The sequence below is a fragment of the Bos indicus x Bos taurus genome, chromosome 3 (genome assembly GCF_003369695.1).
Source record: "Bos indicus x Bos taurus breed Angus x Brahman F1 hybrid chromosome 3, Bos_hybrid_MaternalHap_v2.0, whole genome shotgun sequence".
NCBI lineage: Eukaryota > Metazoa > Chordata > Mammalia > Artiodactyla > Bovidae > Bos > Bos indicus x Bos taurus.
Window position 1 is genome coordinate 43,714,387 of NC_040078.1, and position 23,706 is coordinate 43,738,092.

General features: G+C 38.2%; 1 protein-coding gene across 1 annotated transcript in view; it reads right to left on the minus strand.

Annotated features, from left to right (window-relative positions):
- PALMD (palmdelphin) overlaps positions 1-23,706 on the minus strand; it is a 59,743-nt gene continuing 36,037 nt past the window's right edge. The window contains exons 4-8 of the mRNA XM_027536424.1: positions 7,797-7,911; positions 7,625-7,658; positions 7,393-7,506; positions 4,529-5,623; positions 1-361 (exon numbers count right to left, since the gene is read on the minus strand). Of these exons, the coding sequence (XP_027392225.1) occupies positions 318-361; positions 4,529-5,623; positions 7,393-7,506; positions 7,625-7,658; positions 7,797-7,911 (1,402 nt within the window). The 3' untranslated portion in view covers positions 1-317. The remainder of the gene's footprint in view (positions 362-4,528; positions 5,624-7,392; positions 7,507-7,624; positions 7,659-7,796; positions 7,912-23,706) is intronic.

The window sequence follows — 23,706 nt, forward strand, 5'->3', positions numbered from 1 at the left end:
TTGGGCTATTTTAAATACCTTTATTTGTAAATTTAACAAGCTCTTATTAGAAATGCTTTGGTATCAATACAATAAAAATATGTTGGTTTCCCCTCCACTGAATTATATCAAGTAACTGGAAAAGTTAAGCATTTGTTCTCCCCAGCATTTTTTGGAATTTTTTCAAATAATGACTACTGCTTATCCACATGGCATAATATGGCTATAATTATAATTTTTTTGTATCTTAGGGAAAAGAAACAAAATATCCAGAAGAGAAATCTGCAAATGTTTCTTAGTTTCTTCTTCAATGGATGTTTATGTAGATGGTACACCTCTCAGATAACCTTTTTTCCCAGCTTTGCCATTCTCATCCTTAATGCTGTAAAATAAAGAAAAAAATAGAGAGTTATAAAAAGCTTTAATTTTCACTCTAAATGACCATTTCATAGATTGCAGGAAAGTTTGAAACATACCTCAGATGATTTTATCCAACAATGTGAGCATTGTTTTAGTAGCATAAAAAGATAGTAGAAATAATAAGCTATGGTTAACTTAGGGAAGAAGCAGGTTCAGAACTAGAAGGAACCTATTTCTACAAATATTAATAAAGCAAACACAGCATAAGTTGAGTAAATACAGGACTAGTGCACATTAACAGTATTAGCCATAGATAAATAGCTATGGGTCAACAACTGTGTTTTGTGCATATTTCTGAGCTATGTTCTACAAAAAGAAAAAGGCATTGATATAAGCCCTAATTCATAATGGTTGGGTTATTTTTTAACTCATCAAATCTAGTTGTCGAAAGGGGCTTCATCCTTAGGTATAGAATGGCAAGAACACATTTTTTAAATAATGAAACAATGTGAACTAGTAATTAGGAGTTGGAGTCATTATGAAATGTCTTTGTCAAGATAGAAGTACTTTCAAATGGCAAATTTATCTTTTTGAGAATATTTCACTCTTAATGATGTATTAGGTATAGAAACCATTTTTAAAATTTGATTTAAAATTCATAACACTGGTATCATGCTCTTAATAGTTAAGACCTGATTATAGCTGCCTCAGTCATGTTCTAAAAGTCGAGAGATGCTTTCAAGGCACCAGTCATTGCATTTACGTGTAATATTGCCCAAGCACCAGCTATTTAGCTGTTTGAAAAATTTTGCTTAATAAAAAAAAAGCAAAAAGGAAATCATATTCTCTCATTTCACAGTTATATATTAGTTATGTATTGAAAAATGAAGTGACCCTATTTCTAAGAAGCTCTTTTTCACAATACGGGAAAGTTTGGGATCCAACACTATAACAAGACCATGGTCAATTATGTTGTCACTATACTTATATGAAATGTTGTCATTTAAATGAAACCAAAGAGCTTTATTTGCCTGGAAACTTTAAGGGAAATGATTATTTTCAGTGGCAAGATCAAGAATATTTCCTTGAATTTAGGACCAGCTGAGATAATTTTCCTTTGCTCTGTAGCCAGGAAGAGGGTCCCAATTGCTGGGAGATGTTAGATGGTGAAACCTAATGACGGGAGTGTACCTCCACATCAAGAAGCCAACTGAAGGCAGAAAGCAAGTCTTTATAGTTTTTACTCTGAGTCTTTGGACCATTACCTTTCCCGTACCAAAATAAGAGCAGGGGCAAAGTCCATTTTAAGGGACTTTTTGAAGGTCTCTTTTAAGGCAAGGGCAAAGTCTCCTCCCTACAACTACTCCTCAACTTAGATTCAGTGAAGCAGGCCTACCCAGTTGCTATAGACCGTCAATGAGTTGTTACAGGACATCCTGGATGTATGCATCCTCAGCAGTGAGGCAATCCAGTAGCTCATGGTCCCATTTCTTAAGGTAAAAAAAAAAAGAATTCTAGATTGTTAGACTCTGCTATTTCTTTCTTTAGGCTTATGGTAAGTGAGTTCCAAGTAGCTGTGTGGGGACAGGCAATGAGAAAGCCCCTTGGTATAGCAGCTAAAAAAACCTGACTTATCACCTCTCTTTTTCCTTTTCCTTTCTATTCTTCTCTGAGCTCTATTTCCTCTCCGTATGGCAATCCAGACACAGTTTTGATTGTTTTTAACTTGACAGAAGAGAGCTTGCTTCCTTACTTTCAGTATCCCTTGGCTTCTAATGGTTGCCACAGGTTGGCAATTCTGGCACCAGTAGCTTGTGAATCCCCTGGAGCTGAGGTTCTCTACCTATTTATTCTGAAATACCACTGACATCTATAAGAGGGGAGAACAGAGCTAGAAGTACAAAAGTAGGTAGGTGAGGATTACCAAAGGGAGCCAATTGTTCAGTTGGTGGGGATAGTAATAAAGTCCCAGTAAAACATTACATGGCCACTCATTGGTGGATGTATTTGGCATTGAACCAGATATTTTAAACATGACCCTGTGTTATACTTACTTTAGCAAATGGATGTAACTTTGCCTAAATTTTCTTGTCATATCTCATCCTGTTCAAAGTTTTAACTAAATCTGGTCTTTAGGATCCCCAGGTTCCACTTTTCTCCATCTTTCTTTCTCCTTCATGCTCTTTTCCAAGTTAAAAATTGCTCTTAGATAAGACTTTGATAATAACATTTGCACAAATGAAAAGAGACTTATAGTTCTTAACTATTACTGTGCCTACTAGGAATGTTTATATTTAGTAGGGTATCTATACCATAAATAAAGGAATTGAATTAAATGGTAGATTTCCAAGTATCAATATGCATTTTGGGGGAAGGGGGATAGAGAGAAGCTTAACCTACTTGGTGCTTGTGAAATTAAAATGCATGGATGGCTATAAATTCTATGTATATGGATGACCCTGAGGTCAATATGATATGCTTATTTTTAACACACATTTAAAAATATCAGTTCTGTAATCCACATGCTGAATTGGAAAACAAGAATGTAAAACAGTATTATGATAGAAAGCAAGGAATTTGGAGGATTCTGTTTATAAGATGCTTTGATTGATAGAACATAACTTTGTATTGTTACTTTGTCTGGAAAAGTCTTCCTGTTTTCATTATTTTAGCTCAATGGCATGATTAGTGTTGTCTGGAAACATTAGTCACTTCCTATATTTTTCTCTGTGGTAAATGTGTTGATACGAGTAGGGGAGAAGGAATAAGGGAGTTCAGGAGGAGTTGGCTAACATCCAAGTTAAAAAATAGGAGGTTTTATAGTGGGTAATGTCACTGCTCTTGACCATAAAGGGTGTGTTCCTCTTTTCTAAGTTTTCTATGTTGTTCTTTAAAAAATGGATTTAAGATGCAAAATGAGATCAATAAACAAAGCTCATTCTCAAAACAGAAGAACTTTTAGTTTTAGTAAGTTTCTTTTGTGGGGACACACCATTAAACTCTGATTTAGGTAGATAATGTAAGTGTACAGTTACTAATAGGTTAGAAATTCTTCAGATAATCAAATTTACAGTTGGTATGCCTAATTGAACTACTTAATAAAAAGGGAAGAGGTCCATTTTATTGTATCATTGGCAACCTAAGACTAGGTTGCTGGGTTACAGAGGAAAAATCCTTCCTGAATTGTCCTGCCAATTAGTTCCTACCACAGTTCTACAAGATTATCAGGTTCTTTGATTGCTGGATAAGCTGGGACTTAATAGTTACTGCTTTTTAATGAGAATTCTCTCATTAGAACATTTAAAATTACTATCCCTTTCACAGATCCAGTACTTATGTCTGGATAATTTATGTCTTTAGGAATTGTAAGTACAGCTATTATATTTAGTTTGATCATATTTTTATTTATTGTTCATAAATAAGTAGAATACAATATTCAAGTGATAATAAAGAATCTAAAATTGATGAGCTATCACTTGTAGAAAAAGTGTTATTTTCTATTCAATACTAAAAAAGCTAGATAGCTATAAAACTTTAAGGGAATGAGAATGTATGGAATGCAAATATTTAGAAAATAAAAAAATAAAATGTCTAAGTTAGGGAAGATTATGTGACATAAATATTATAATGTAGAATAAACTGATACCTTTTGTAAAATGTAGAAAAATGAAGGACATAAAGTTAATAAAATTATAAAAGTGTAGAGAAACAAGATATAGCAAAGTAATAAAATATCACACTAAAAATAAAATTTGTTTTGTGTTTTTTTCTTGCAAAATTAAGGCAATTTGTTAACTTAAGTAGGAAATCTAAACCACAAAGAGGCACAAAAAAAGGGCTGGCTTCATTTCTTCTGGGAAAAGATCTAATATTGATGACAATGTGATAGTGATTCAAACGCATCCATACACAGTACCATACCATGGTAGAAAACGAATTTCAAGTTACTAAGGTCAATCAATGCAATGCCTAAATAAGGCAACAAATTTTTGTTTCACTTTCTCTTTTGAAGTGACTTAATCACTTCGATTATGATAATAATAACTCATATCAACATTAATAAAACAATCAGCATCAGTTAGTCTCTGAAGCGTCAGAAAAAGCTGAGAGCAAAAAGGCTTGGTAACAACGCAAAGAGAAGATTGTCACATGACTAAACAGCAGTGACAAGCCTTGTCATGTCTGTTACCTGTTAAGGATGGATCCTCAGTCCCGTCGCCTGCTATCTGAACGTCCAGTGGAGAATGGTGGATGGGGCTCCCTAAGCTTTCTTCTTGTTCCTTCAGGGATATGGAGTTTTTATGGGGAGATTTATGGTTTGTGTTTTCATGGGGATTGACTTCTGCTCTCTTTCTCGGGAGCGGTGTTGGCTTGGCAGGCTGGAAAACCTGACTGTGGGGAGCTATGGGATGGTAGGCTGGTTTCTCAGCTTCCCCTTCACCCTCCTCCTCGTCGTCAATCACAACCAGCTCAGCATGGATGATCCCATCATACCCAGTCAGAAGCTTCTTTTCTTCCTCATTGTCTTCTGCCTGCTGATACCCCATGAATATCATTGTCACGGGCTCTTTCTCATCCAGGTCAGAAGGCAGGGAATGAACAATATTATATCTAATGTCTTTCTCATCCTCCTGGCAAGGGGGTGAAGAACTCTGGCGTTCTGACTTCTCAACTAGTGCTCTGCTGGGACTCAGTCCTGACTTTGGAGAGGGAGTATATTTGTCCTGCATTACATTTGGTTCTTCCCAAGGAGTCATCAGCCTCTTTTGTTGGATGTGGGGCATCTCCTCTGCTTGCTGAATCATTGATCGGGGATGAGGTATCGGCCGAGCTGGGCTGATGTGATTGACACTGTTACCTCTCTCCTCTGCAAGTCCATTGTCCATGTTGTGTATGGATCCATTCACATCGTTACCCAGTCCATTAGCTTTAATTTTTACCCTTTCTTGAAAGTTTGGTCCAGGAGTTACCTTCTCTCTCTGTGGAGTTGTAGGTCTGCAAAATGGATTGGCATATACAGGTTCGTGGTACTCTGTTGGGGATTTAGAATTTCTCTCTGAAGCCTGTCTTAAAAGTTCCTCCACTTCAACTGGTGCCAGGCCATCGGTGCCATTGTATGCTGCACTGTGATTAGAGCTTACTGCATAGACCGACTTTTGCCCGTCATCATAAACTTTTATCCCTGTACCTTTAAAGTCATCTGATGGGAGAGGTATTGAAGACAGGACTGTACTTTCTCCGGTCTTCAAGTCTTTTTCAACTTTGATTTCCATGGCATACAAAGCTGTTGAGAGACAAATTTGATCTCCGATTTAGTCAGTTTTTCCTGTTGTAAAGTAACTTGCTTTCATAGTGTTTATGTCCAGTATACCTGTTGACATTCTTTTATGAGAAATCTTTTTAAAATTTCTGATTTATTCATTAAATATATAAAGACTAAAACTTTAATGACATGGGATTTTGTGCAAGGATGTATGAAATTACTAAAAAATGGGAAAGACTGAAGAAGGGAAGCTGATTGTTCCAAATGGTAAGGATTTTCACTAGGAGACCAAAAGATGTTCCCTTTCTAATGAGAAAATCTGACACAACAGATTTACATTCTTTTATATTGCTCAGTAGGAAGAATCAGAGTTTTCTTTTTAATAAGGAAGAATATGTTACTCTGTGCATTACTGTTGGTAAAGGCTGAGCAAGGTATATTTTATTATGCTACACCCTTGTTGCACAGCCCTGCAACGTGTTGAAATTAGAGAGGTGTGTTCTAAAGTTTTCATAGCTAAGAGGTGGTTAAATATTGAACTGGTATCGAAGAGGGAGGAAGAAGGCTAGAATCACATGCTTCTCATTTTCCCTTATGTTTCTTTTCATTTTCACTCCCACTTTTAAGAAGAAGGGCTAAAAATAGAGCAGTATCAGCTGTATTAAAACAACGGAACGGAAATGGTTGATTTGGGGGAAGCTGAAATCTGTTTCATGACCCCGGCAAGATCTCGATGCATGTATGCATGCTCAGTCGCTCAGTCGTGCTGACTTTCAGTGACTCCATGGACTGTAGCCCACCAGGCTCCTTTTCCATGGGATTATCCAGGCAAGATTACTAGAGCGGGTTGCCATTTCCTCCTTCAGGGAAGATCCTAATGGCCAGGATCGTGACTGGCAGAGTAAAGCTAACGGGATCCTGGGCAGCATAACAATGTGGCACTGACTGTTTTTGTGTCCCCCATCTTCCTCTTTGGAGACATCTTGCATTTCATCTTTCCCTCACAGCCCGGTGGTTCTTGGCCTTCCCTGGCTACCCAACTAAAATTGTAATACACTCACCCACATGTGCCCTTTCCACCTTCTCTGCATTAGTCTTCCCTTTAGCATTTTTGCTTCCTAATATATTTCATTTATTTACCTAATTTTTAATCTATTGTCTCCCTTAGAATGTCAGCTTTTATTCTCTCTTAGAATGAGGGCAGAGATTTTTGCTGTTTTATTCACTACTGTGTTCCTAGTGTGAAAACTGAGCTTGGCATTGAGCTTGGCATTGAGTATTTGTTGAATGAATGAATGATTGCTCCCTGAAGGTAAAGCATCACTTCTCTTTCACTCTAAAATTCAAAGGTTCCCTCTCTGCCCCTATACAAGCCTTAATTTTCCCTAGGCCATTGACATTAGTTTCATGCAACCATTCTCACATAGGGGCAAATGCCTGACCTCAGGGAGAATACTTTTGTTCATTCATTTAATCTTATTCTAATGTCTACTATACAGAATATGTTGGGAGAGATATTTTTGAGCAAGGGAGCTTTGTTTCAAGAGCTTCTTGTCTCCTTTAGGTCTTTATCTTCCCTGTCCTTACCTAGTTTGCTGAGGAATAAAATGCATGAAAGAAATACTGTAACCCCATTGTTGCTACTTATACAAGTGACTTACCTCATGGAACTTTGTAAAATGGACCAGTACTTAACCTGGAAGGATAGGATGTTACAGCAAGTTGCTAATATATGATATTGTAAAATATGAATTTGAGAACCTACCACTGAAGACAAAGTTTTCATATACCTTTTCTATTTTGTTCGTCATCTTCTATTCCTTCATTTCTTTCCTTCCTTAACCTGGAAGGTATGTAGGATTTTGGAAGGTCGGGGATATTAGCATAGATGTCTTCAACTGACTCTGTAAAATTCATATTAATTCAAAATACATTTAGAATATACTTACAATAGAGAAAAATTTCAGCAGGCTAATCAAAAAATATCTTAGCTCGACATAACATAGACTGCTCAAGACATACCTCCTGATGTTTCTTCCTTTTCCACCTTCACAGACTATAAGAGAAAAGAATTCTCCATGATTAATACAGTTTAAAAATAAATTCTAAATGTGAATATACTTTGAAGAATTATATACTATTTGTGGAATCATTTTGGGAGGGAGTCATAATTTTCAAATCGGCTAATGCTCACCCTTATTATGTCTTCTGTTGTCCTCTCAACTGATTTCAGTTTCTTTAAAATTGCTTCTTCATTGGTTGAGATTTGCAGTTCAGCCTTTTCAAGATCTTGGATCTCTTTCTCAAGTCTGAACAAAGATATATGTTATATTGTTTAAAACAATACAAATACAGAGCCCTCACCGATACAGTTCCCATATACCAGCTTTACTTGGAATACTGCATGTAAGTATCCAGATACCATATAAGAACTTAGCATCACACCAAACATTACAGTAAGTACATAGGAGATACCCAATACCTGACTTTGACTTACTTTTCAAGTTGTGTGTTTTTGACAAGGGGGATTCTCAGGTAAAATATTTGACCCTTGGTCCCATTTTCTTCATTACAACTACTAATGTTACTTCCAAATGAAACTGAGAGATTTCTCTTACAAAGAGGCATAAGTTTAAAGTTGGACCAAAAGAAATGGTCCATCTGTCATTAATACTGTAGATTGCCAATTTTTCTTACCCAAGTTTTCATAGAAATTACTTGGAGAAATATTGTAATTTTATTTTCTAGCCAAGCAATACTTTATAATATAATTATCATATTTGACTTAAAAATCATAACTATTTAACTCTTAAAACCCCTGCATATCCCAACACTGAAAATGACACTTCATTTTCATTTTAGTTTTCTAAAAGTTGCTATATTATAGTGAGTAGTGTTCTATTACAGTGAGTGAAGAGGTGAGAAATGGACAAAATCTAGTACAGTGGCCTCAGTTGCTGTTGTTTATAGAGGCTACGTTTCCTAGATTAAAAAAAAAAATTATCACATGGTCTAACAAAGTGTAAGGGAACTCATAGGAACAGAAACAGACATTTGAAATTGGATTGTCACATCCTGAGCTGGTATCTTGACTAGTTTAGAGCTGTGTGTCAGATTCAAGTTAATTCCAGGGTGTGGCATCATGACCTCTATCCTGAATAAAAGCACACCACCACTGGCATTCACAAAGTTAGAAAAGCTGGCCCTTGGCATCCATGAAACACACATAATTTCTCAGGCAAATACTCTGAGCTCTAAAATCAGCTGCCTCAATGGATGGCTGCTTAGACATAGCAGCCAGTTCAGGAGATGACAGCTGTGGGTATTAGTGTCAGCTGAGATAATTGTCAGTTTTCTTGACTTCTTTCTTTAAGATGATCATGCATCTGGCAGCTCAAAATCCCTGTGCTATTGTCACACCAATAAAAGTCCAAGATATGGTCAAGCAGATCATTCTACTTATTGCTTTCATTTCAAAGTTCTGACTTGCCTGCTGCCTATAACTGTTGGTAGTTGGCTGTTTATAGCTGAGGTGCTCTTGCACATCATAAAACTCCAAGTAAAATGCAGTACTTCTGGTTTCTTAGAAGTTAGTAATGTGTGATGCCAATCTCTTAAAATCCCTCCATATCCACAGTACTATAGTTGCCCTTCGGTAGAGTTGTGGGGCTATATGTTGGTTGGTAGAATGGAAAGTTGAATACTAAAAGGGGTAGATCTGGACTGTTCTGTTTCTGCTACTCACTACTTGTAAAAGCCAATTCTTTAAACTTTCCTGAAACTCAGTTTTGTAATAGATAAAATGAGGATGTAGTATACACCTTACTTGATGCAGAAACTTGGTAAAGCTAAGAAGAGGTGATGTCTTTGAAAGCACATTAAACATAGTTGAGGGACTTCCCTGATGGTCCAGTGGCTAAGACTCTGTGCTCCAGTCTGGAGTTCAATCCCTGCTCAGGGAACTATATCCTGCATGCCGCAACTAAAGCTCTGGCATGCCATAATAAAGATGGAAGATCCCGCATGTCGCAGTGAAGTCCCACAGGCAAATAAATATTCAAAAGTAAATATAATTGATATCAGATGTAAATGTTATTTTGGTGTAATTATCAAAGGTTTTCTGCAATACATCATGTCTCTCTTCCATTGTCTTATTCTGCAGGTTCCTTTACCTGATAGCATGTTCAGTTCAGTTCAGTTCAGTCGCTCAGATAGCATGTTAGAGATAATCTAATGGGGAGCCTTTGGGTAGAAAACAAGAAGGCTCAAGTCATTGCTGCATAAAGCTCTCAGGATCCAGCTGTGGAATCAAGTGGACCTGGGCTTGAATCCTGGTTCATCTATCAAGTTTCTGGGTGACTCTGGACAAGTCACAAGACCTCACTAAGGCTCATTGTTTTCATTCATTTAAAAATGTTTGTTTAGCATTTACTTTGTACCAGGCACTATCCTGCATGCTGAGATGTAATGGTGAACGCAGCAGTTCCTGCCCTCCAGGACTACATTCTAGTGGATAGTGTACGAATACAGGAGCTGGCAACCTTTTCCTATAAAGGCCAGATAGTAAATACCTTAGGTTTTGCAGGCCACATATGGTTTATGTTGCTTATTCATCATTATTTTTAAAAATTTTTACAATATTTTAATAGTGTAAAAACCATTTCTAGCTCATAGCTATACAAAAAGTTGGCCATGGCCAAATTTGCCAACTCATTAAAATATGTATATATTTTATATATATATATATGTATGGTCCAGGATCAAATCTAGCCCTGAACTTTACACACACACACACACCCCTCATATATTTACTTATAACTACACATATACACATATATATACATAATAAACAAATGTGTATATATACATACATACATTTATTTATAAAGAAAAATATTTCCTTGAAAAAAGAAGCTAAGGGTTATAAACAGAAGAATAGAGGAGACAGAGGGTGCCTAGGAAGGGTGTTCTATTTTAGATAGTGTGGTGATGGAGAATCTCTGACAAGGTGTCATTTGAGCAGAGACATAAAGGAAATGAGGGAGAGACACACAGGAGTGTTAAGGGGAGTATACTTCACAGGGAGGAAAAATAACTTCAAAACTTGAAATAATAGCTGAGGGATTAAGGAGGCAAATGATGAGAAATGAAATCAGAAATGGGGTGGCCGCCAGATCATACAGGGCCTTCTGCATGGTAATGCCTTTGGGAATTCTGAGAAGAATTCAAACCTGCTAGGACTTGAAATTTAAACAATTACATTGGCTGCTGTGTGGAGAATAAACGGGAACAAGCAAACACGGAGGTCTCAGTTGTAATAATTCAGATAAAGATGGCTTAATTCAGGGTCCTTGCTGGTTGACGAGTGAAAAGTAATTGGATTCTGGAAATATTTCAAAGAAAGAAACGCCAGGATATGTTGATAGATTACATGTGAGATGTGAAAAAAGAGAAATGTCCAGAGTGATTTGAATGTTTGTGATCTAAACAATTAGAAAACTGTGAATGCAAGTAGTCAAATAGTAATCTGGGAAGGAGAAGGAAGGAGATTGGTGGGGGATGTGTTAAATTTGAGACAGTCATATGGTGACATGGAGAAGACAGATATAAAAGTTGGGAGCTTAACTAAGCCTGGGTTTGAAGATATAAATTTAGGAGTTGGTATTTATAGCCATAGGAATGGATAAAATTTTCTAGAAAGTCAGGGATTCCAAAGACTGAATCCTGGGGCAATTAAACATTTAGCAATCTGGGCAAAGTACTTCGTAGGGTTTGTGTGTGTGTGTGTTAGTCACTCAGTCGTGTCCGACTCTTTGTGACCCCATGGACTGTAGCCTACCAGACTCTTCTGTCCATGGGATTCTCTGGGCAAGAGTATTAGAGTGGGTTGCCATGTCTTTTTCTAGGGGATCCTCCCAACCCAGGGATTGAACCTGGATCTCCTGCAGTGCAGGCAGATCTGTAGGGTTTAATAAGGAATAAAAGAAATAGTGAACACTTGGCTAATGCTGGTTTTCTCCTGTCTCTGTTCCTTTCTATTCCTGGGGTACAGAGACAGAGCTCTTGGTCTGCCTGTGCAGTTCCATCTCAGGGAAGTATGGAATGCACTGGTGTTTGTAGTTGCTTTCCTCTGTAAAGAGGCCCATGGATAATGTAATGTCAGGTAGTCCTCATGAATATCTTTAGATTAATACAGTAAGAATATGAGGTTGAAAGCCTGTCAGCATCATCAGAAGAGCTGCTAATGAATGTTTCTGGAGGTTTTCAAGTCTTTGGTAAAAACTGCTTTAATATGAGGCTGCTGTCAAATGACACATCATGATGCATGCGTGAAAACAAAGTAGATGCAAACACACACACTTTTCTCTCCTTTATCACTTAGTTACAACCAACTCTCTGTAAAATAGAATAATAAGGAAGCACCTTGGTGCTAATTCTTGGAATTGCAAAATTCTGTAGATGCTTACTTTTACAGAAAATTTCTTAAAATTCTCACTTTAATATTTTATTTTGATATGTTGATGTGATACTTCTGTATATTATTTGTGGACAACATAAATATAATTAAGGGATAAATGTTAGAGTTTTTTTTTTTTTCTTTTGAAAAAGCTTTCTAGAAGATTAGGATGTCAGTGGGAGTAATGGGAGGCCCAGGGTAGGGAATTGGCGTCTCTCCCGTGGTTCTTCTCACAAGAGCAGAGCTCTGAGGGGCAGGTGCTGCAGTAGCCCAGCAGTAGAAGAGGAGGTCTCACAAGCTCTATAGCAGATAATGGATCAAGCTCTTGAGGAATGAGGATTTTAAAGGAATATATAAATTACAACTGGTAGGTAGGTGCTATTTTGTATAGCCAGTACAGTGGGTCTCAACTGAGGGCGATTTCTTCCCTGAGGTCATTTGGCAATGTCTGGAGATATTTTTGGTTCTAACAACTTAAGAAGTGCTACTGGCATCCAGTGAGTAGAGGCTGGGGATGCTGCTGAACATCCTATAATGCAGGGCACAGGCCCCACAACAGGACTTATCTCATTCCGATTGTCAGTAGTGTTGAGGTAGACAAGCCCGCGACACCTAATACACTGCCTAGTCTAGTATAGGCACTTGACACATGCTTTATAACGGATGTTTAAGTATTTGTCTTTGGGATATTTTTACTTTTTCCTCATTATTTTTCTCTTCCACTTAGCCATAACATAGGATCCAAATTTATTACTTGTTGAAAAGAATTTGATCATCCTATTTTTATTTAAAATTATTAATTGGGTTAACTTGCTTTTCAAGTCTCTTTCTGTCTATATATATAAATCAGTCTGTGTGTGTGCTCAGTCGTGTCTGACTTTTTGCAGCCCCACAGACTGTAGCCTGCCAGGCTCCTCTGCCCTCTAGGCTGCTCTGTCCATGGAATTTTCCAGGCAAGAATACTGGAGTGGGTTGGCATTTCCTACTCCATATATATATATAAAAATTTATGTACATGTAAATATATATTTATTTATTTCCTGACTCAGTGACTATTCATAATTAAGTGGATACTTAACTCTGATTTGAAGCTCCAAAAATGCAGGGCTTACATTAGGGCCTCATATCTAATACTTTTCCAAAGATTTTGGTGGAGAGAAAATTTAACAAGTATAAGTGAAGAAGTGGAGTAATATATATGTCTATATCTGTATGTGTGTATAGTACATTTGTATATGCACATTTATGTGTACATCTATTTTTTATGTGTGCATAACATTTTAGTTTTACATGTAAATATAAATCTATGGTGTATACACATGTATATGTAAAACTAATTTTTTTTAACTTGGAAAGCTTTGGGTAGATCACAGGGGATAATTCTCTAACCTTCACTTGCTTTTCTTTCAGCTGATGGGCTAGAATTTCCATAAGTGCCTGCCATTCCCATGTTTAGAAGGTATTACTTTTCTCAATGGGAACTGAGTTCCTAGAAATGCTGATTCAGTTTGGTGAGAAACAGGCAGCAGAAAAAGAGAAATGTCCTTCCTGGTGCCTCCTGGGCTGTTAGGTGGGGCCTGATGGATGAGTTAGTACCTTTCTCCCTCAGTTTCTGAGAGATGTTAAGCAGGTATCACATGCCAGTTTAGATAAGCAAACTACCCGAAAAAGGATTTGTAATGCTTTCCATTATTGGAATTTTTCCTCTCCTTATTTGTTGGAGAAAAATAGGGTTATTTTCAAGAGCTCCCTAGGTGAAAGCAGGTAGCTTTCATTTCATGCACTGTTCTAGTAATAACTTCCCTTAATCATCGTGAGATAATGTCCCCAGTCCAATTCCAATGTGCAATTTTTTTGTCTTAGAAAAAGGACAGCACAGAAATGCTAGATGCGCCAAGAAAGGGTTATTTCAGAGGGCAATTTTTTTCTGCTGCTGAGGAGTCCATTTATCTCTTTCAGTTTTTGGTGGCATTAGCAAGGACTAACAACCACTCCAGTACTCTTGCCTGGAAAATCCCATGGATGGAGGAGTCTGGTAGGCTGCAGTACATGGGGTTGCTAAGAGTTGGACACGACTGAGCGACTTCACTTTCACTTTTTACTTTTCACTTTCCTGCATTGGAGAAGGAAATGCAACCCACTTCAGTGTTCTTGCCTGGAGAATCCCAGGGAAGGGGGAGCCTGGTAGGCTGCTGTCTATGGGGTCACACAGAGTCGGACACGACTGAAGCGACTTAGCAGCAGCAGCAACAACCTGATAGAGTTTGCTATTAGGGGCCAAAGGAGAATTCAGAGAAAAAAAAATTTTAAGAATCTATGCCCTACCTTACAGCACTTCACTTGTTAGCAATTATAATAACATTTAATATGTATTGAGTATTTACACTTTACTAGGCACTGGCCTACTTAGTCCTCATAACAGCCCCCATGAGTCCTGTTATTAGTTCCATTTGACAGATGAGCAAGCTGAGCCTCTAGAAAGGCAACTGATTTTTTTAGACAGCCTGTGGCAGGATGGAATTTGAAATCAAGTCTCTGCCAATAGAGCCTGAGCTCTTAACTCCTTGCTAATTAGCCACTGTGGGAACAAAACTTTTTTAAAAATGGATTCTTACGAACTTACAAACAACATTCATTTGCTAATCAGTATGAAAGGATTTTTTACTTTCCATAATAATAAAGTGAGGATTGAAATGCTAGCTGGAGTCTACCAACATGTAACAATGTTGACTCATTAACTCTAAAGGTAATATTTCTTTCCTGATCTTCATTAGAATGATTTTGCTGTGCTGAGAATGTCTCTGCTTAGTGGTCCAGTCAGTATGACCAGGATTAAAGTCCAGGCTTCATCATTTTTCTCTTTGGTTGCTTGAGTTTGGTTTTTGGTAGGAGTGCTTAGAATATACTTTTTCAAAGAGTCTGAGGTTTTATAAACTAGTGCTACTTTATAGAGACACTTTATTTGCTTGGTCATAAGATTATTGTTCAAAGTAATGGAAGCTTTAGCTCTTAAATATAAAACTGGTTATGCAATTTGATTATAATACCACAGTTTGAATGTAATCACCAATGCTACGTTTGAAATTAAATTTATGACTGGTTTTAGCTATTTACTTTGAAAGGACTGAGGAATTACCTGTGTCTTGGTATCACAAGCTCTATTATTAAAGGTAGGACTATGCCCAAAGAGAGGTCCCAACTGACACTTCTCTGGGACGGCCTGAGCCAGCAGGTCTTAGATCCAGGCCAGGCCGCTACTGATTTACCTCTGAGAATAGTTGGTAGAGGTGCTAGGACCACCTCTCCAACCCCACCCCAAACTGGATAAGGAAGAATCCAGTTTCTTTTGGGGCTCACAGGCTCTCAGAGAAGTTTGCCTCCAACAAGGTATTGAATTCAATGAGGAATGGTGAGCAATTTTACCCATTGACTCTTCCCCCATAGGTTCTTTCCTTTCCTCCGCACTGCATCTTGGGAGAACAGGAGGTGGCTGCTGGTTTATCTATGCTTTGGAGTTTTTTGTGTGTGAAAGTCCACTTTTTCTCTTCCAGCCCTACTCATGGAAATAGAAAGTGAGCTCTTATCAAAACCAACACACTTGGCTTAAATATTAAACCCCTTCAAGCTTCAGTTTCTTCATTTGGGGAATAATAATAGTGGTCATGCATGGACTATGAAGAAGGCTGAGCGCCGAAGAATTGATGCTTTCGAACTGTGGTGTTGGAGAAGACTCTTGAAAGTCCCTTGGACTTCAAGGAGATCCAACCAGTCCATTCTGAAGGAGATCAGCCCTGGGATTTCTTTGGAAGGAATGATGCTAAAGCTGAAACTCCAGTACTTTGGCCACCTCATGCGAAGAGTTGACTCATTGGAAAAGACTCTGATGCTGTGAGGGATTGGGGGCAGGAGGAGAAAGGGATGACAGAGTATGAGATGGCTGGATGGCATCACTGACTCGATGGATGTGAGTCTGAGTGAACTCCGGGAGTTTGTGATGGACAGGGAGGCCTGGCGAGCTGTTGTTCATGGGGTTGCAAAGAGTCGGACATGACTGAGTGACTGAACTGAACTGAATAGTATTCACAAAGGGTTGTCTTGAGGAGGTAAATGAGATAATGTTTGTAAGTTTTTAGCACAGGGCTTGGCATAGAGAAATTCATCCATAGGGCCTCCCAGATGGTGCTTGTGGTAAAGAACCTGCCTACAAATGCAGGAGATGCAAAAGATGCAGGATTGATCCCTGGGTGGGGAAGAGCCCCTGGAAGAAGGCATGGCAACCTACTTCAGAACTCTTGTCTGGAGGATCCCACAGACAGAAGAGCCAGGCGGGAAATGGTCCATAGGTTCTCGAAGAGTCAGACATGACTGAAGTGACTTAGCAACAGCAGCAGCAGCAGCATAGGTTTGACATAGAGGAATTCCTCAATAAGGGTTAGTTACCCCTCTCTCCTCCTCAGTTTTCTAAGAAGAGGAGGGCCATCTCTGACAAATCTAGTGAAGAAGAAAATCTACAAGGTCCATTTTTAGATTTGATCTTCAACCTTAATATCAATGATTTTAGAGCAAGCATTGTGCTACTATAGCTTCAGGGACATATCCATTCTTGAAAATACGGTTCTAGTCAGAAAACAATAACAGTGCTCCAGCATTATTAGAATATTCATGATATTTATGGGAATAGTGTCTGTTTAATAAATGATGTCTAATTTATGAAAGAATGTGCTAGTCTGCCTTGACAACCTGCTGATTCCGTACCCTCACCCCAAGTCCATTCCTTCTGTTCTTTTTAGTAATAGAACTCCCTGAGTTTTATTTGTCTTTCTGCTGCCCTGCTGCAGATTATATTTCCCATTCTTTGCATTTAAATGATATCATGTGACTAAATTCTGGCCAATAAGATACTAGCAGGAGTGACCTCTGCAATTTTCAGGTCATATCCTTAAAATAGAGCTGTTTGCCCTCCATTTATCTTCCCCTTCCTAAGCTGAAATGCAGACGTGGTGAGGTCAGCTTCCTTTGATCTTGACCAAGGGCATCTCTTAGAGGGTAGCAAAGCAACAAGACAGAAAGAAACAGGGTTTCTTGATCATGTTACATAACGTTGCTGCTCCCTTCCCTTGAATTTCTCCCAGCTAGGATAGGTATGTGTAGGAGGAAAATGAACCTTTCTAATATTGTTTAAGCCACTGTTCTTCTAGAGTCTTTTAAGGCAATAAAACCAGTATGCAAATTATTACATAACCTTATGGAGGATGAATCTTGATGTGACAAATTTTATGAATTTTTTTCATAACTTTTTTGTTGATTTGCAGAATTAGTCATTAGTATATTACACTTTAGGTAGTTCGCCAGTGAAAATAGAAAATAAATCAGTTTTTGCTCCTAGTAGTAAAGAATTTACATGTTTCTAAATGACACATCAAATCTGACGTGGTTTGTGTTGGCAATAACTAGTTAATACTGAAAGGCTAAGGTTTGCAATGAAAAAAGGAAATCTTATTTTATTTTATCTTTTAGTCATAACTGATCTAAAAATAGCTCAAATTGCAATGGATACGGTTGAGTATATATAGCTGATGACTTCAGTCAGATATTCTTGACTATAGTATGTTGATCACATGTCATGGGCAGCTACATTGTTATAATGGGTCAGAGATTATAGATATTTTATCTTTATAGATAATGTGGCCAATGAGAATGTCAAGCTGTATTTTCTCAATAAAATTAAAGGTATGTAATCCAGATGAATATAGGCTGTTTAATTTTTAAAGTTGAGGTTCAATAAATTTCTTCAAATATTTAACAAACTTTTAAATGTCAGGCACATTTTATTCACCAAGCTGAAACAAAAATAAATCGAAAAAGGTGGAGATTATCCCTCTGCATGGACATAGGAGAAGAATTGCCTTACAATCAGCCCCTGCTGAAGAGCATGGGTATAATAAGAAAGCTCTAACCCACCAGTGCAAATAATCACATGCCATGGGTAAGTCTGCCAGAGAATTAAAGGGCATTTGGCATACAGCAAACACTGTTTTCCCCAAGCCAGATCTACTGCCTCTAATCCTGAGCACTGAAGAACAGGACGAGCAAATACAGCACAGTAGCTTCAAGATAACTCCAAGCGGAGAGCGGGCCTGACAGTGACATTGAAACAAGTGTCAGTTTGCTCTGATAATTGGGAACAGAGTAGATATTTAGAAAAACTGAATAATTCATACTTACATGGGAGCAGTTTATGCATGGGTGAATATCATCTCCTAATATAGCTCTATAAATATTAACAATCATCTTATGGGCAGACAATACTCCCATGATTTGAAACTGCCTGCTGGGCAGGTAATGTCAAAAGAGAATGACTTAGCAGAAAAGCAAACCCTCTTACTCAGAATATATTGTAAATTAAGGGTTGCAAGTGCCATGAAAAATAAGACACCAAACTGGTTTTCAGAGAATCAGGTGCTTTTATGTCCAAGTTACAAATGTAATTTTCAAATGAACGCGAATAAACCCACACCCTGGAGGTTGGTGTGATACAGCAAATTGGTTACTTTTGAGCTTCTCAAATGTTCTGCCAGACAGAAGCAGGGTGTGTGGTTTTAATTAGAGCCTGGAGAGAACCTTGCAGGACATGCCAAACACTTATTAAGAGCTGAATAACTGTAATAATAATTCAAATTGACCTCTACATAGGTGGCATGAATTTCCTGAGTGACCTTCAAATACTGTTGTAGCTAGGTCATGGGAAGTTAACTGCAGATACACTTATTCATGATTTTGGAAAGTTTTTTTCCTTAAAAAAATAAGTCATAAGGGAAAAATATTTTAGTAAATATGCTACTTGTTTATTATAAAATAACAAAACATATTCAATGATATATACAGCCAGTGACTGTCTCCATTCAGAAATAATTACTGGCTTTGTGTCTTGTAGCCCTTAACATTTATCTCTAAAAGTATTATAGAGAAGGCACTGTATTTTTCACTTCTACTCACTTCATTTTTACTTTGCTCCTAGTGTTAATTTTTCATACTTGATGCCAAGAACAGGACTCTTATTATTGGAACACCAAAAATATAAATCCCAACCTCAATATAACACAGAATAACCAACAAAGAGCAGTTAGCCTTGGGTGGTCTAAATGAACTAAGTGACATTTGCTTTATGTCAGACAAAAGAGGCATTGCAAGGGGGTGGTGTGGAAGTTTTCCGAGCTGTAAATTGTCTCTGGGGACTCTCCTGGGGAATGGGGAGGCCTAGGCCCCATGATAACATAGAGCCGCCTTTCTCTCACATGAGCCTCTGCTTCTGAACCTTCTTTCCTCATGCCCACTACCTGGAAGATGGAGAACTGAAACAAATGCCCTTCCCACTTGCTGGATTGTTCAGTTGTTTCTTTGTTCTTTCTTTACTCACATTCATACTTCTATGACATCCCTGATAATAGCCTTAAATTTGTGTCTCAAGTTACTGAATATTATTTTGAATGGGATAATTAATGTCAAAGTTCTTTGAAAAGTTAAAGAATGTAAAGAGAGGTAAACACAAATAAAAATTTGCTTTGAGGAGTTTATGATTCTTGAATTGCTTCTGAAAGAATAAAGACATATGTGGCAGGTTTTTAATAAATGCTCGTTATTTGTTAAATAAGAAATAAACAGCGTGAAACATGATGGACAAGGTCTGGAGTCAGAAAGATCTGTGTGTGACTTCTAGGTCATCTGTTAAAAGGTTCATGGCTTTCTGTGCTTTAGTGAGCTTATGTGTAAAACAAGCCTAATTAGATTTCCCTCAAAGAATTGTCATTCTCAAAATAATGCTTATTATGTAATATGTACTCCATAAAGGATAGTTGTTATTGAATTGCAATCGGGTGATGGGAGCACTCTCAGAGGTGACTGTAATCTGCCTTTCAGCCTACCATTGTTGTGGGGGAGTGTTTATTTTAGGTGAACATTTAAATTCTTATTTCTACTAACATATAAATGAGATTGGCAGGTATGAGCAAAAGAGAATGCTGGGAAGTGAATATAAGAAAATAAAAAGGCACATTAAAAAGGGGGAAAGGTAAGAAGGTGAAATGATGACAAGATGGTAAAACATGCCATCAACAAGGGTCTCAAATCCAAGGACACTACAGCCACATAACTTTGCCCTTAACTCGAGATATGGATTTTTTTTAAATTCAAAGCTTTCCTTTTTAGTTTACTGATGTACAAGTTATTGTCTAATCTTGAGATGGCCTTCTCATATATGTAGTATTTTCAAGTCCATCCATCCATCCGTCATCCATCATTCATTCATTAAGCTATGTATTCATAGATATTCTTATTATGTGCTAGGAGTTGTACTTTTCTGTGGGGGAGATAGATTTTTTACCTTTTTTTTTTTTTTGCTGAAAATTTGGTTAATCACTCCTTTTGTTAAATTTAAAAAGCTTCTGAGTTAAAAATAATCAGAATATCTGGGAAATTAAAAACAACAACAGATGAACTATTACAAATCTGTAAACCAGTTAGTCAAATATGCGGAATGAAAAACATGCTTGGAATGATTTCAACTGAAATATTTGCCTCAGAATAATTTCTTGAGTGTTTCCAGCCTACAGCAAATTTGAGAAGAAACAAATGGTGGGGAATTTTTTCCTCCCTTTTTGCCATTTTTTTCTCTTTATCTTTGCTCTTATGTTGTCACAGAAGAGCGGCTTGTCTGTCTCCCTGCAATGTGATGTTAGATGTGGCTGGCTGGGTCAGAGCAGGAAGGCAGAGATATTTAGCAGGCAATATATTCCATGTAGCATGTATCACTGTGTTGATGAGACATTCATTTCATTAAGGGGTAACTGGTTTGCAGAGGGAGACAAGAGCATTAGGTAGGGGTTAAATTTGGATAGAAATAATAATGAGCTGCTGCTGCTGCTGCTGCTAAATCACTTCATTGTGTCCAACTCTGTGTGATCCCATAGATGGCAGCCCACCAGGCTCCGCCATCCCTGGGATTCTCCAGGCAAGAACACTGGAGTGGGTTGCCATTTCCTTCTCCAATGCAGGAAAGTGAAAAGTAAAAAGTGAAAGTGAAATTGCTCAGTCGTGTCCAACCCTCAGTGACCCCCTTGGACAGCAGCCTTCCAGGCTCCTCCGTCCATGGGATTTTCCAGGCAAGAGTACTGGAGTGGGAATAATGAGCTAAGCTTTGATAAACCATAACCAGCAACATTTGCACTCATCTCACACACTAGTAAAGTAATGCTCAAAATTCTCCAAGCCAGGCTTCAACAGTACGTGAACTATGAACTCCCAGATGTTCAAGCTGGTTTTAGAAAAGGCAGAGGAACCAGAGATCAAATTGCCAACATCTGCTGGATCATTGAAAAAGCAAGAGTTCCAGAAAAACATCTATTTCTGCTTTATTGACTATGTCAAAGCCTCTGACTGTGTGGACCACAACAAACTGTGGAAAATTCTGAAAGAGACGGAAATACCAGACCACCTGACCTGCCTCTTGAGAAATCTGTATACGGGTCAGGAAGCAACAGTTAGAACTGGACATGGAACAATAGACTGGTTCTAAATCGGGAAAGAAGTATGTCAAGGCTATATATTGTCACCCTGCTTATTTAACTTCTATGCAGAGTACATCATGAGAAACGCTGGGCTGGAAGAAGCACAAGCTGGAATCAAGATCGCCGGGAGAAATATCAATAACCTCAGATGTGCAGATGATACCAGCCTTATGGCAGAAAGTGAAGAAGAACTAACAAGCTTCTTGATGAAAGTGAAAGAGGAGAGTGAAAAAGTTGGCTTAAAGCTCAACATTCAGAAAACTAAGATCATGGCATCTGGTCCCATCACTTCATGGTAAATAGATGGGGAAACAATGGAAACAGTGACAGACTTTATTTTTGGGGGCTCCCAAATCACTGCAAATGGTGACTGCAGCCATGAAATGAAAAGACGCTTGTTCCTTGGAAGAAAAGTTATGACCAACCTAGACAGCATATTCAAAAGCAGAGACATTACTTTGCCATCAAAGGTCCATCTAGTCAAAGTTATGGTTTTTCCAGTAGTCATGTATGGATGTGAGAATTGGACCATAAAGAAAGCAGAGCGCCGAAGAATTGATGCTTTTGAACTGTAGTGTTGGAGAAGACTCTCAAGAGTCCCTTGGACTCCAAGGAGATCCAACCAGTCCATCCTAAAGGGAATCAGTCCTGAATATTCATTGGAAAGACTGATGCTGAGGCTGAAACTCCAATACTTTGGCCACTCCAATACTTTGAGTCAGATGTGAAGAACTGACTCTTTGGAAAAGACCCCAATGCTGGGAGAGGTTGAAGGCAGGAGGAGAAGGGGACGGCAGAGGATGAGATGGTTGGATGGCATCACCGACTCAGTGAACATGAGTTTGAGTAAACTTGGTGAGTTGGTGATGGACAAGGAGGCCTGGCGAGCTGCAATCCATGGGATCGCAAAAAGTCGGACACAACTGAGTGACTGAACTGAACTGAATTGAACCAGTAACTGCATTAATGCTTGGGTTCCTTTCTGAAACTGAATCTCGCCTGCTATCTTTTGAGTTAACTGAGTAGATTATTGCTTTATATACTGTTGAGCAGAATGCATTTTCTACTATTCTGTCTCCACTTGTGGAAGAATTTTCCTTAAGTGATGTGGGATGCCTATAGCTACTGTAACAGCCTGCTTTCCAGGTTTTCTCATGATATACAATCCCATAGAAATCCAATGCTTCACATGCACCTTCCTATCAGTACTATACATGGAAGGCAGTTTCTACCTCTTTGGAGACAAATGAAAGTGCATTAAGGAAAAGCAGAAGGTCAGAAGAGTACTTTGCAATATCAAAACAAAAATTCTTACTTGGGAACATTTAATCACAAGTAGATAATATTTCTTAAAGGGAATGCAATGTATTTGTATCATTTTCCTTGACAGTTAACCTTTTGCATTTTATGCTTATGACATTTCTGTCAGGCACTCTGTGTGCTCCAGTTGAAGTCAGGAGTCTTTGGACACAGTTCAGAAAATAGCTAGTGTCTGGTAGGGAGCTTGGTGCAAGGCAGTTTGGCAGAGGGAGTCATGGAGAACCTCAGGGTAGCTGGATAGCAAAGAAGAACCTGGCAAGTGAATGACATAGTTCCTTTGGACTCTTTTTTAGTGCTTGTGGTGTCTTTTGGCTCTAAGTATTTTATGGAGGAAAGCAACAGAAGTGACAGAACAGGATTTCTAAGCCACCAATAATCTGTGCACACAGATGTTTGGATGAGAAGTCAGTGCCGGACTTGCACCTGTGCCTACAATCAGGAAGTAAATGGTTCAGTGGTCACCCAAGGGCTCATTTGGGAGGCAAATTGAAACCCTAATTTGAACAAAGTGATTCAGAAGATGTTCAATATAGTTTTTCTCCTGGGAACATTTCCTCCTGAGGTATTAATCAGGGCACCAGGCAGAATGCTCATGAATATTGTTCCAGAGCTGAAGTGTGACTCAGAAACAAAAACCATGGAAACCCACTTAGTTTCTGAAATGTTGCCTCTCTCTGAAAGGAAAAACAAGAGGATAAATGTGCAGACATACTCTACTTAAAGGTTATGTGTGAGTCAGGGAACCTATGAGTGTTTTTAATATG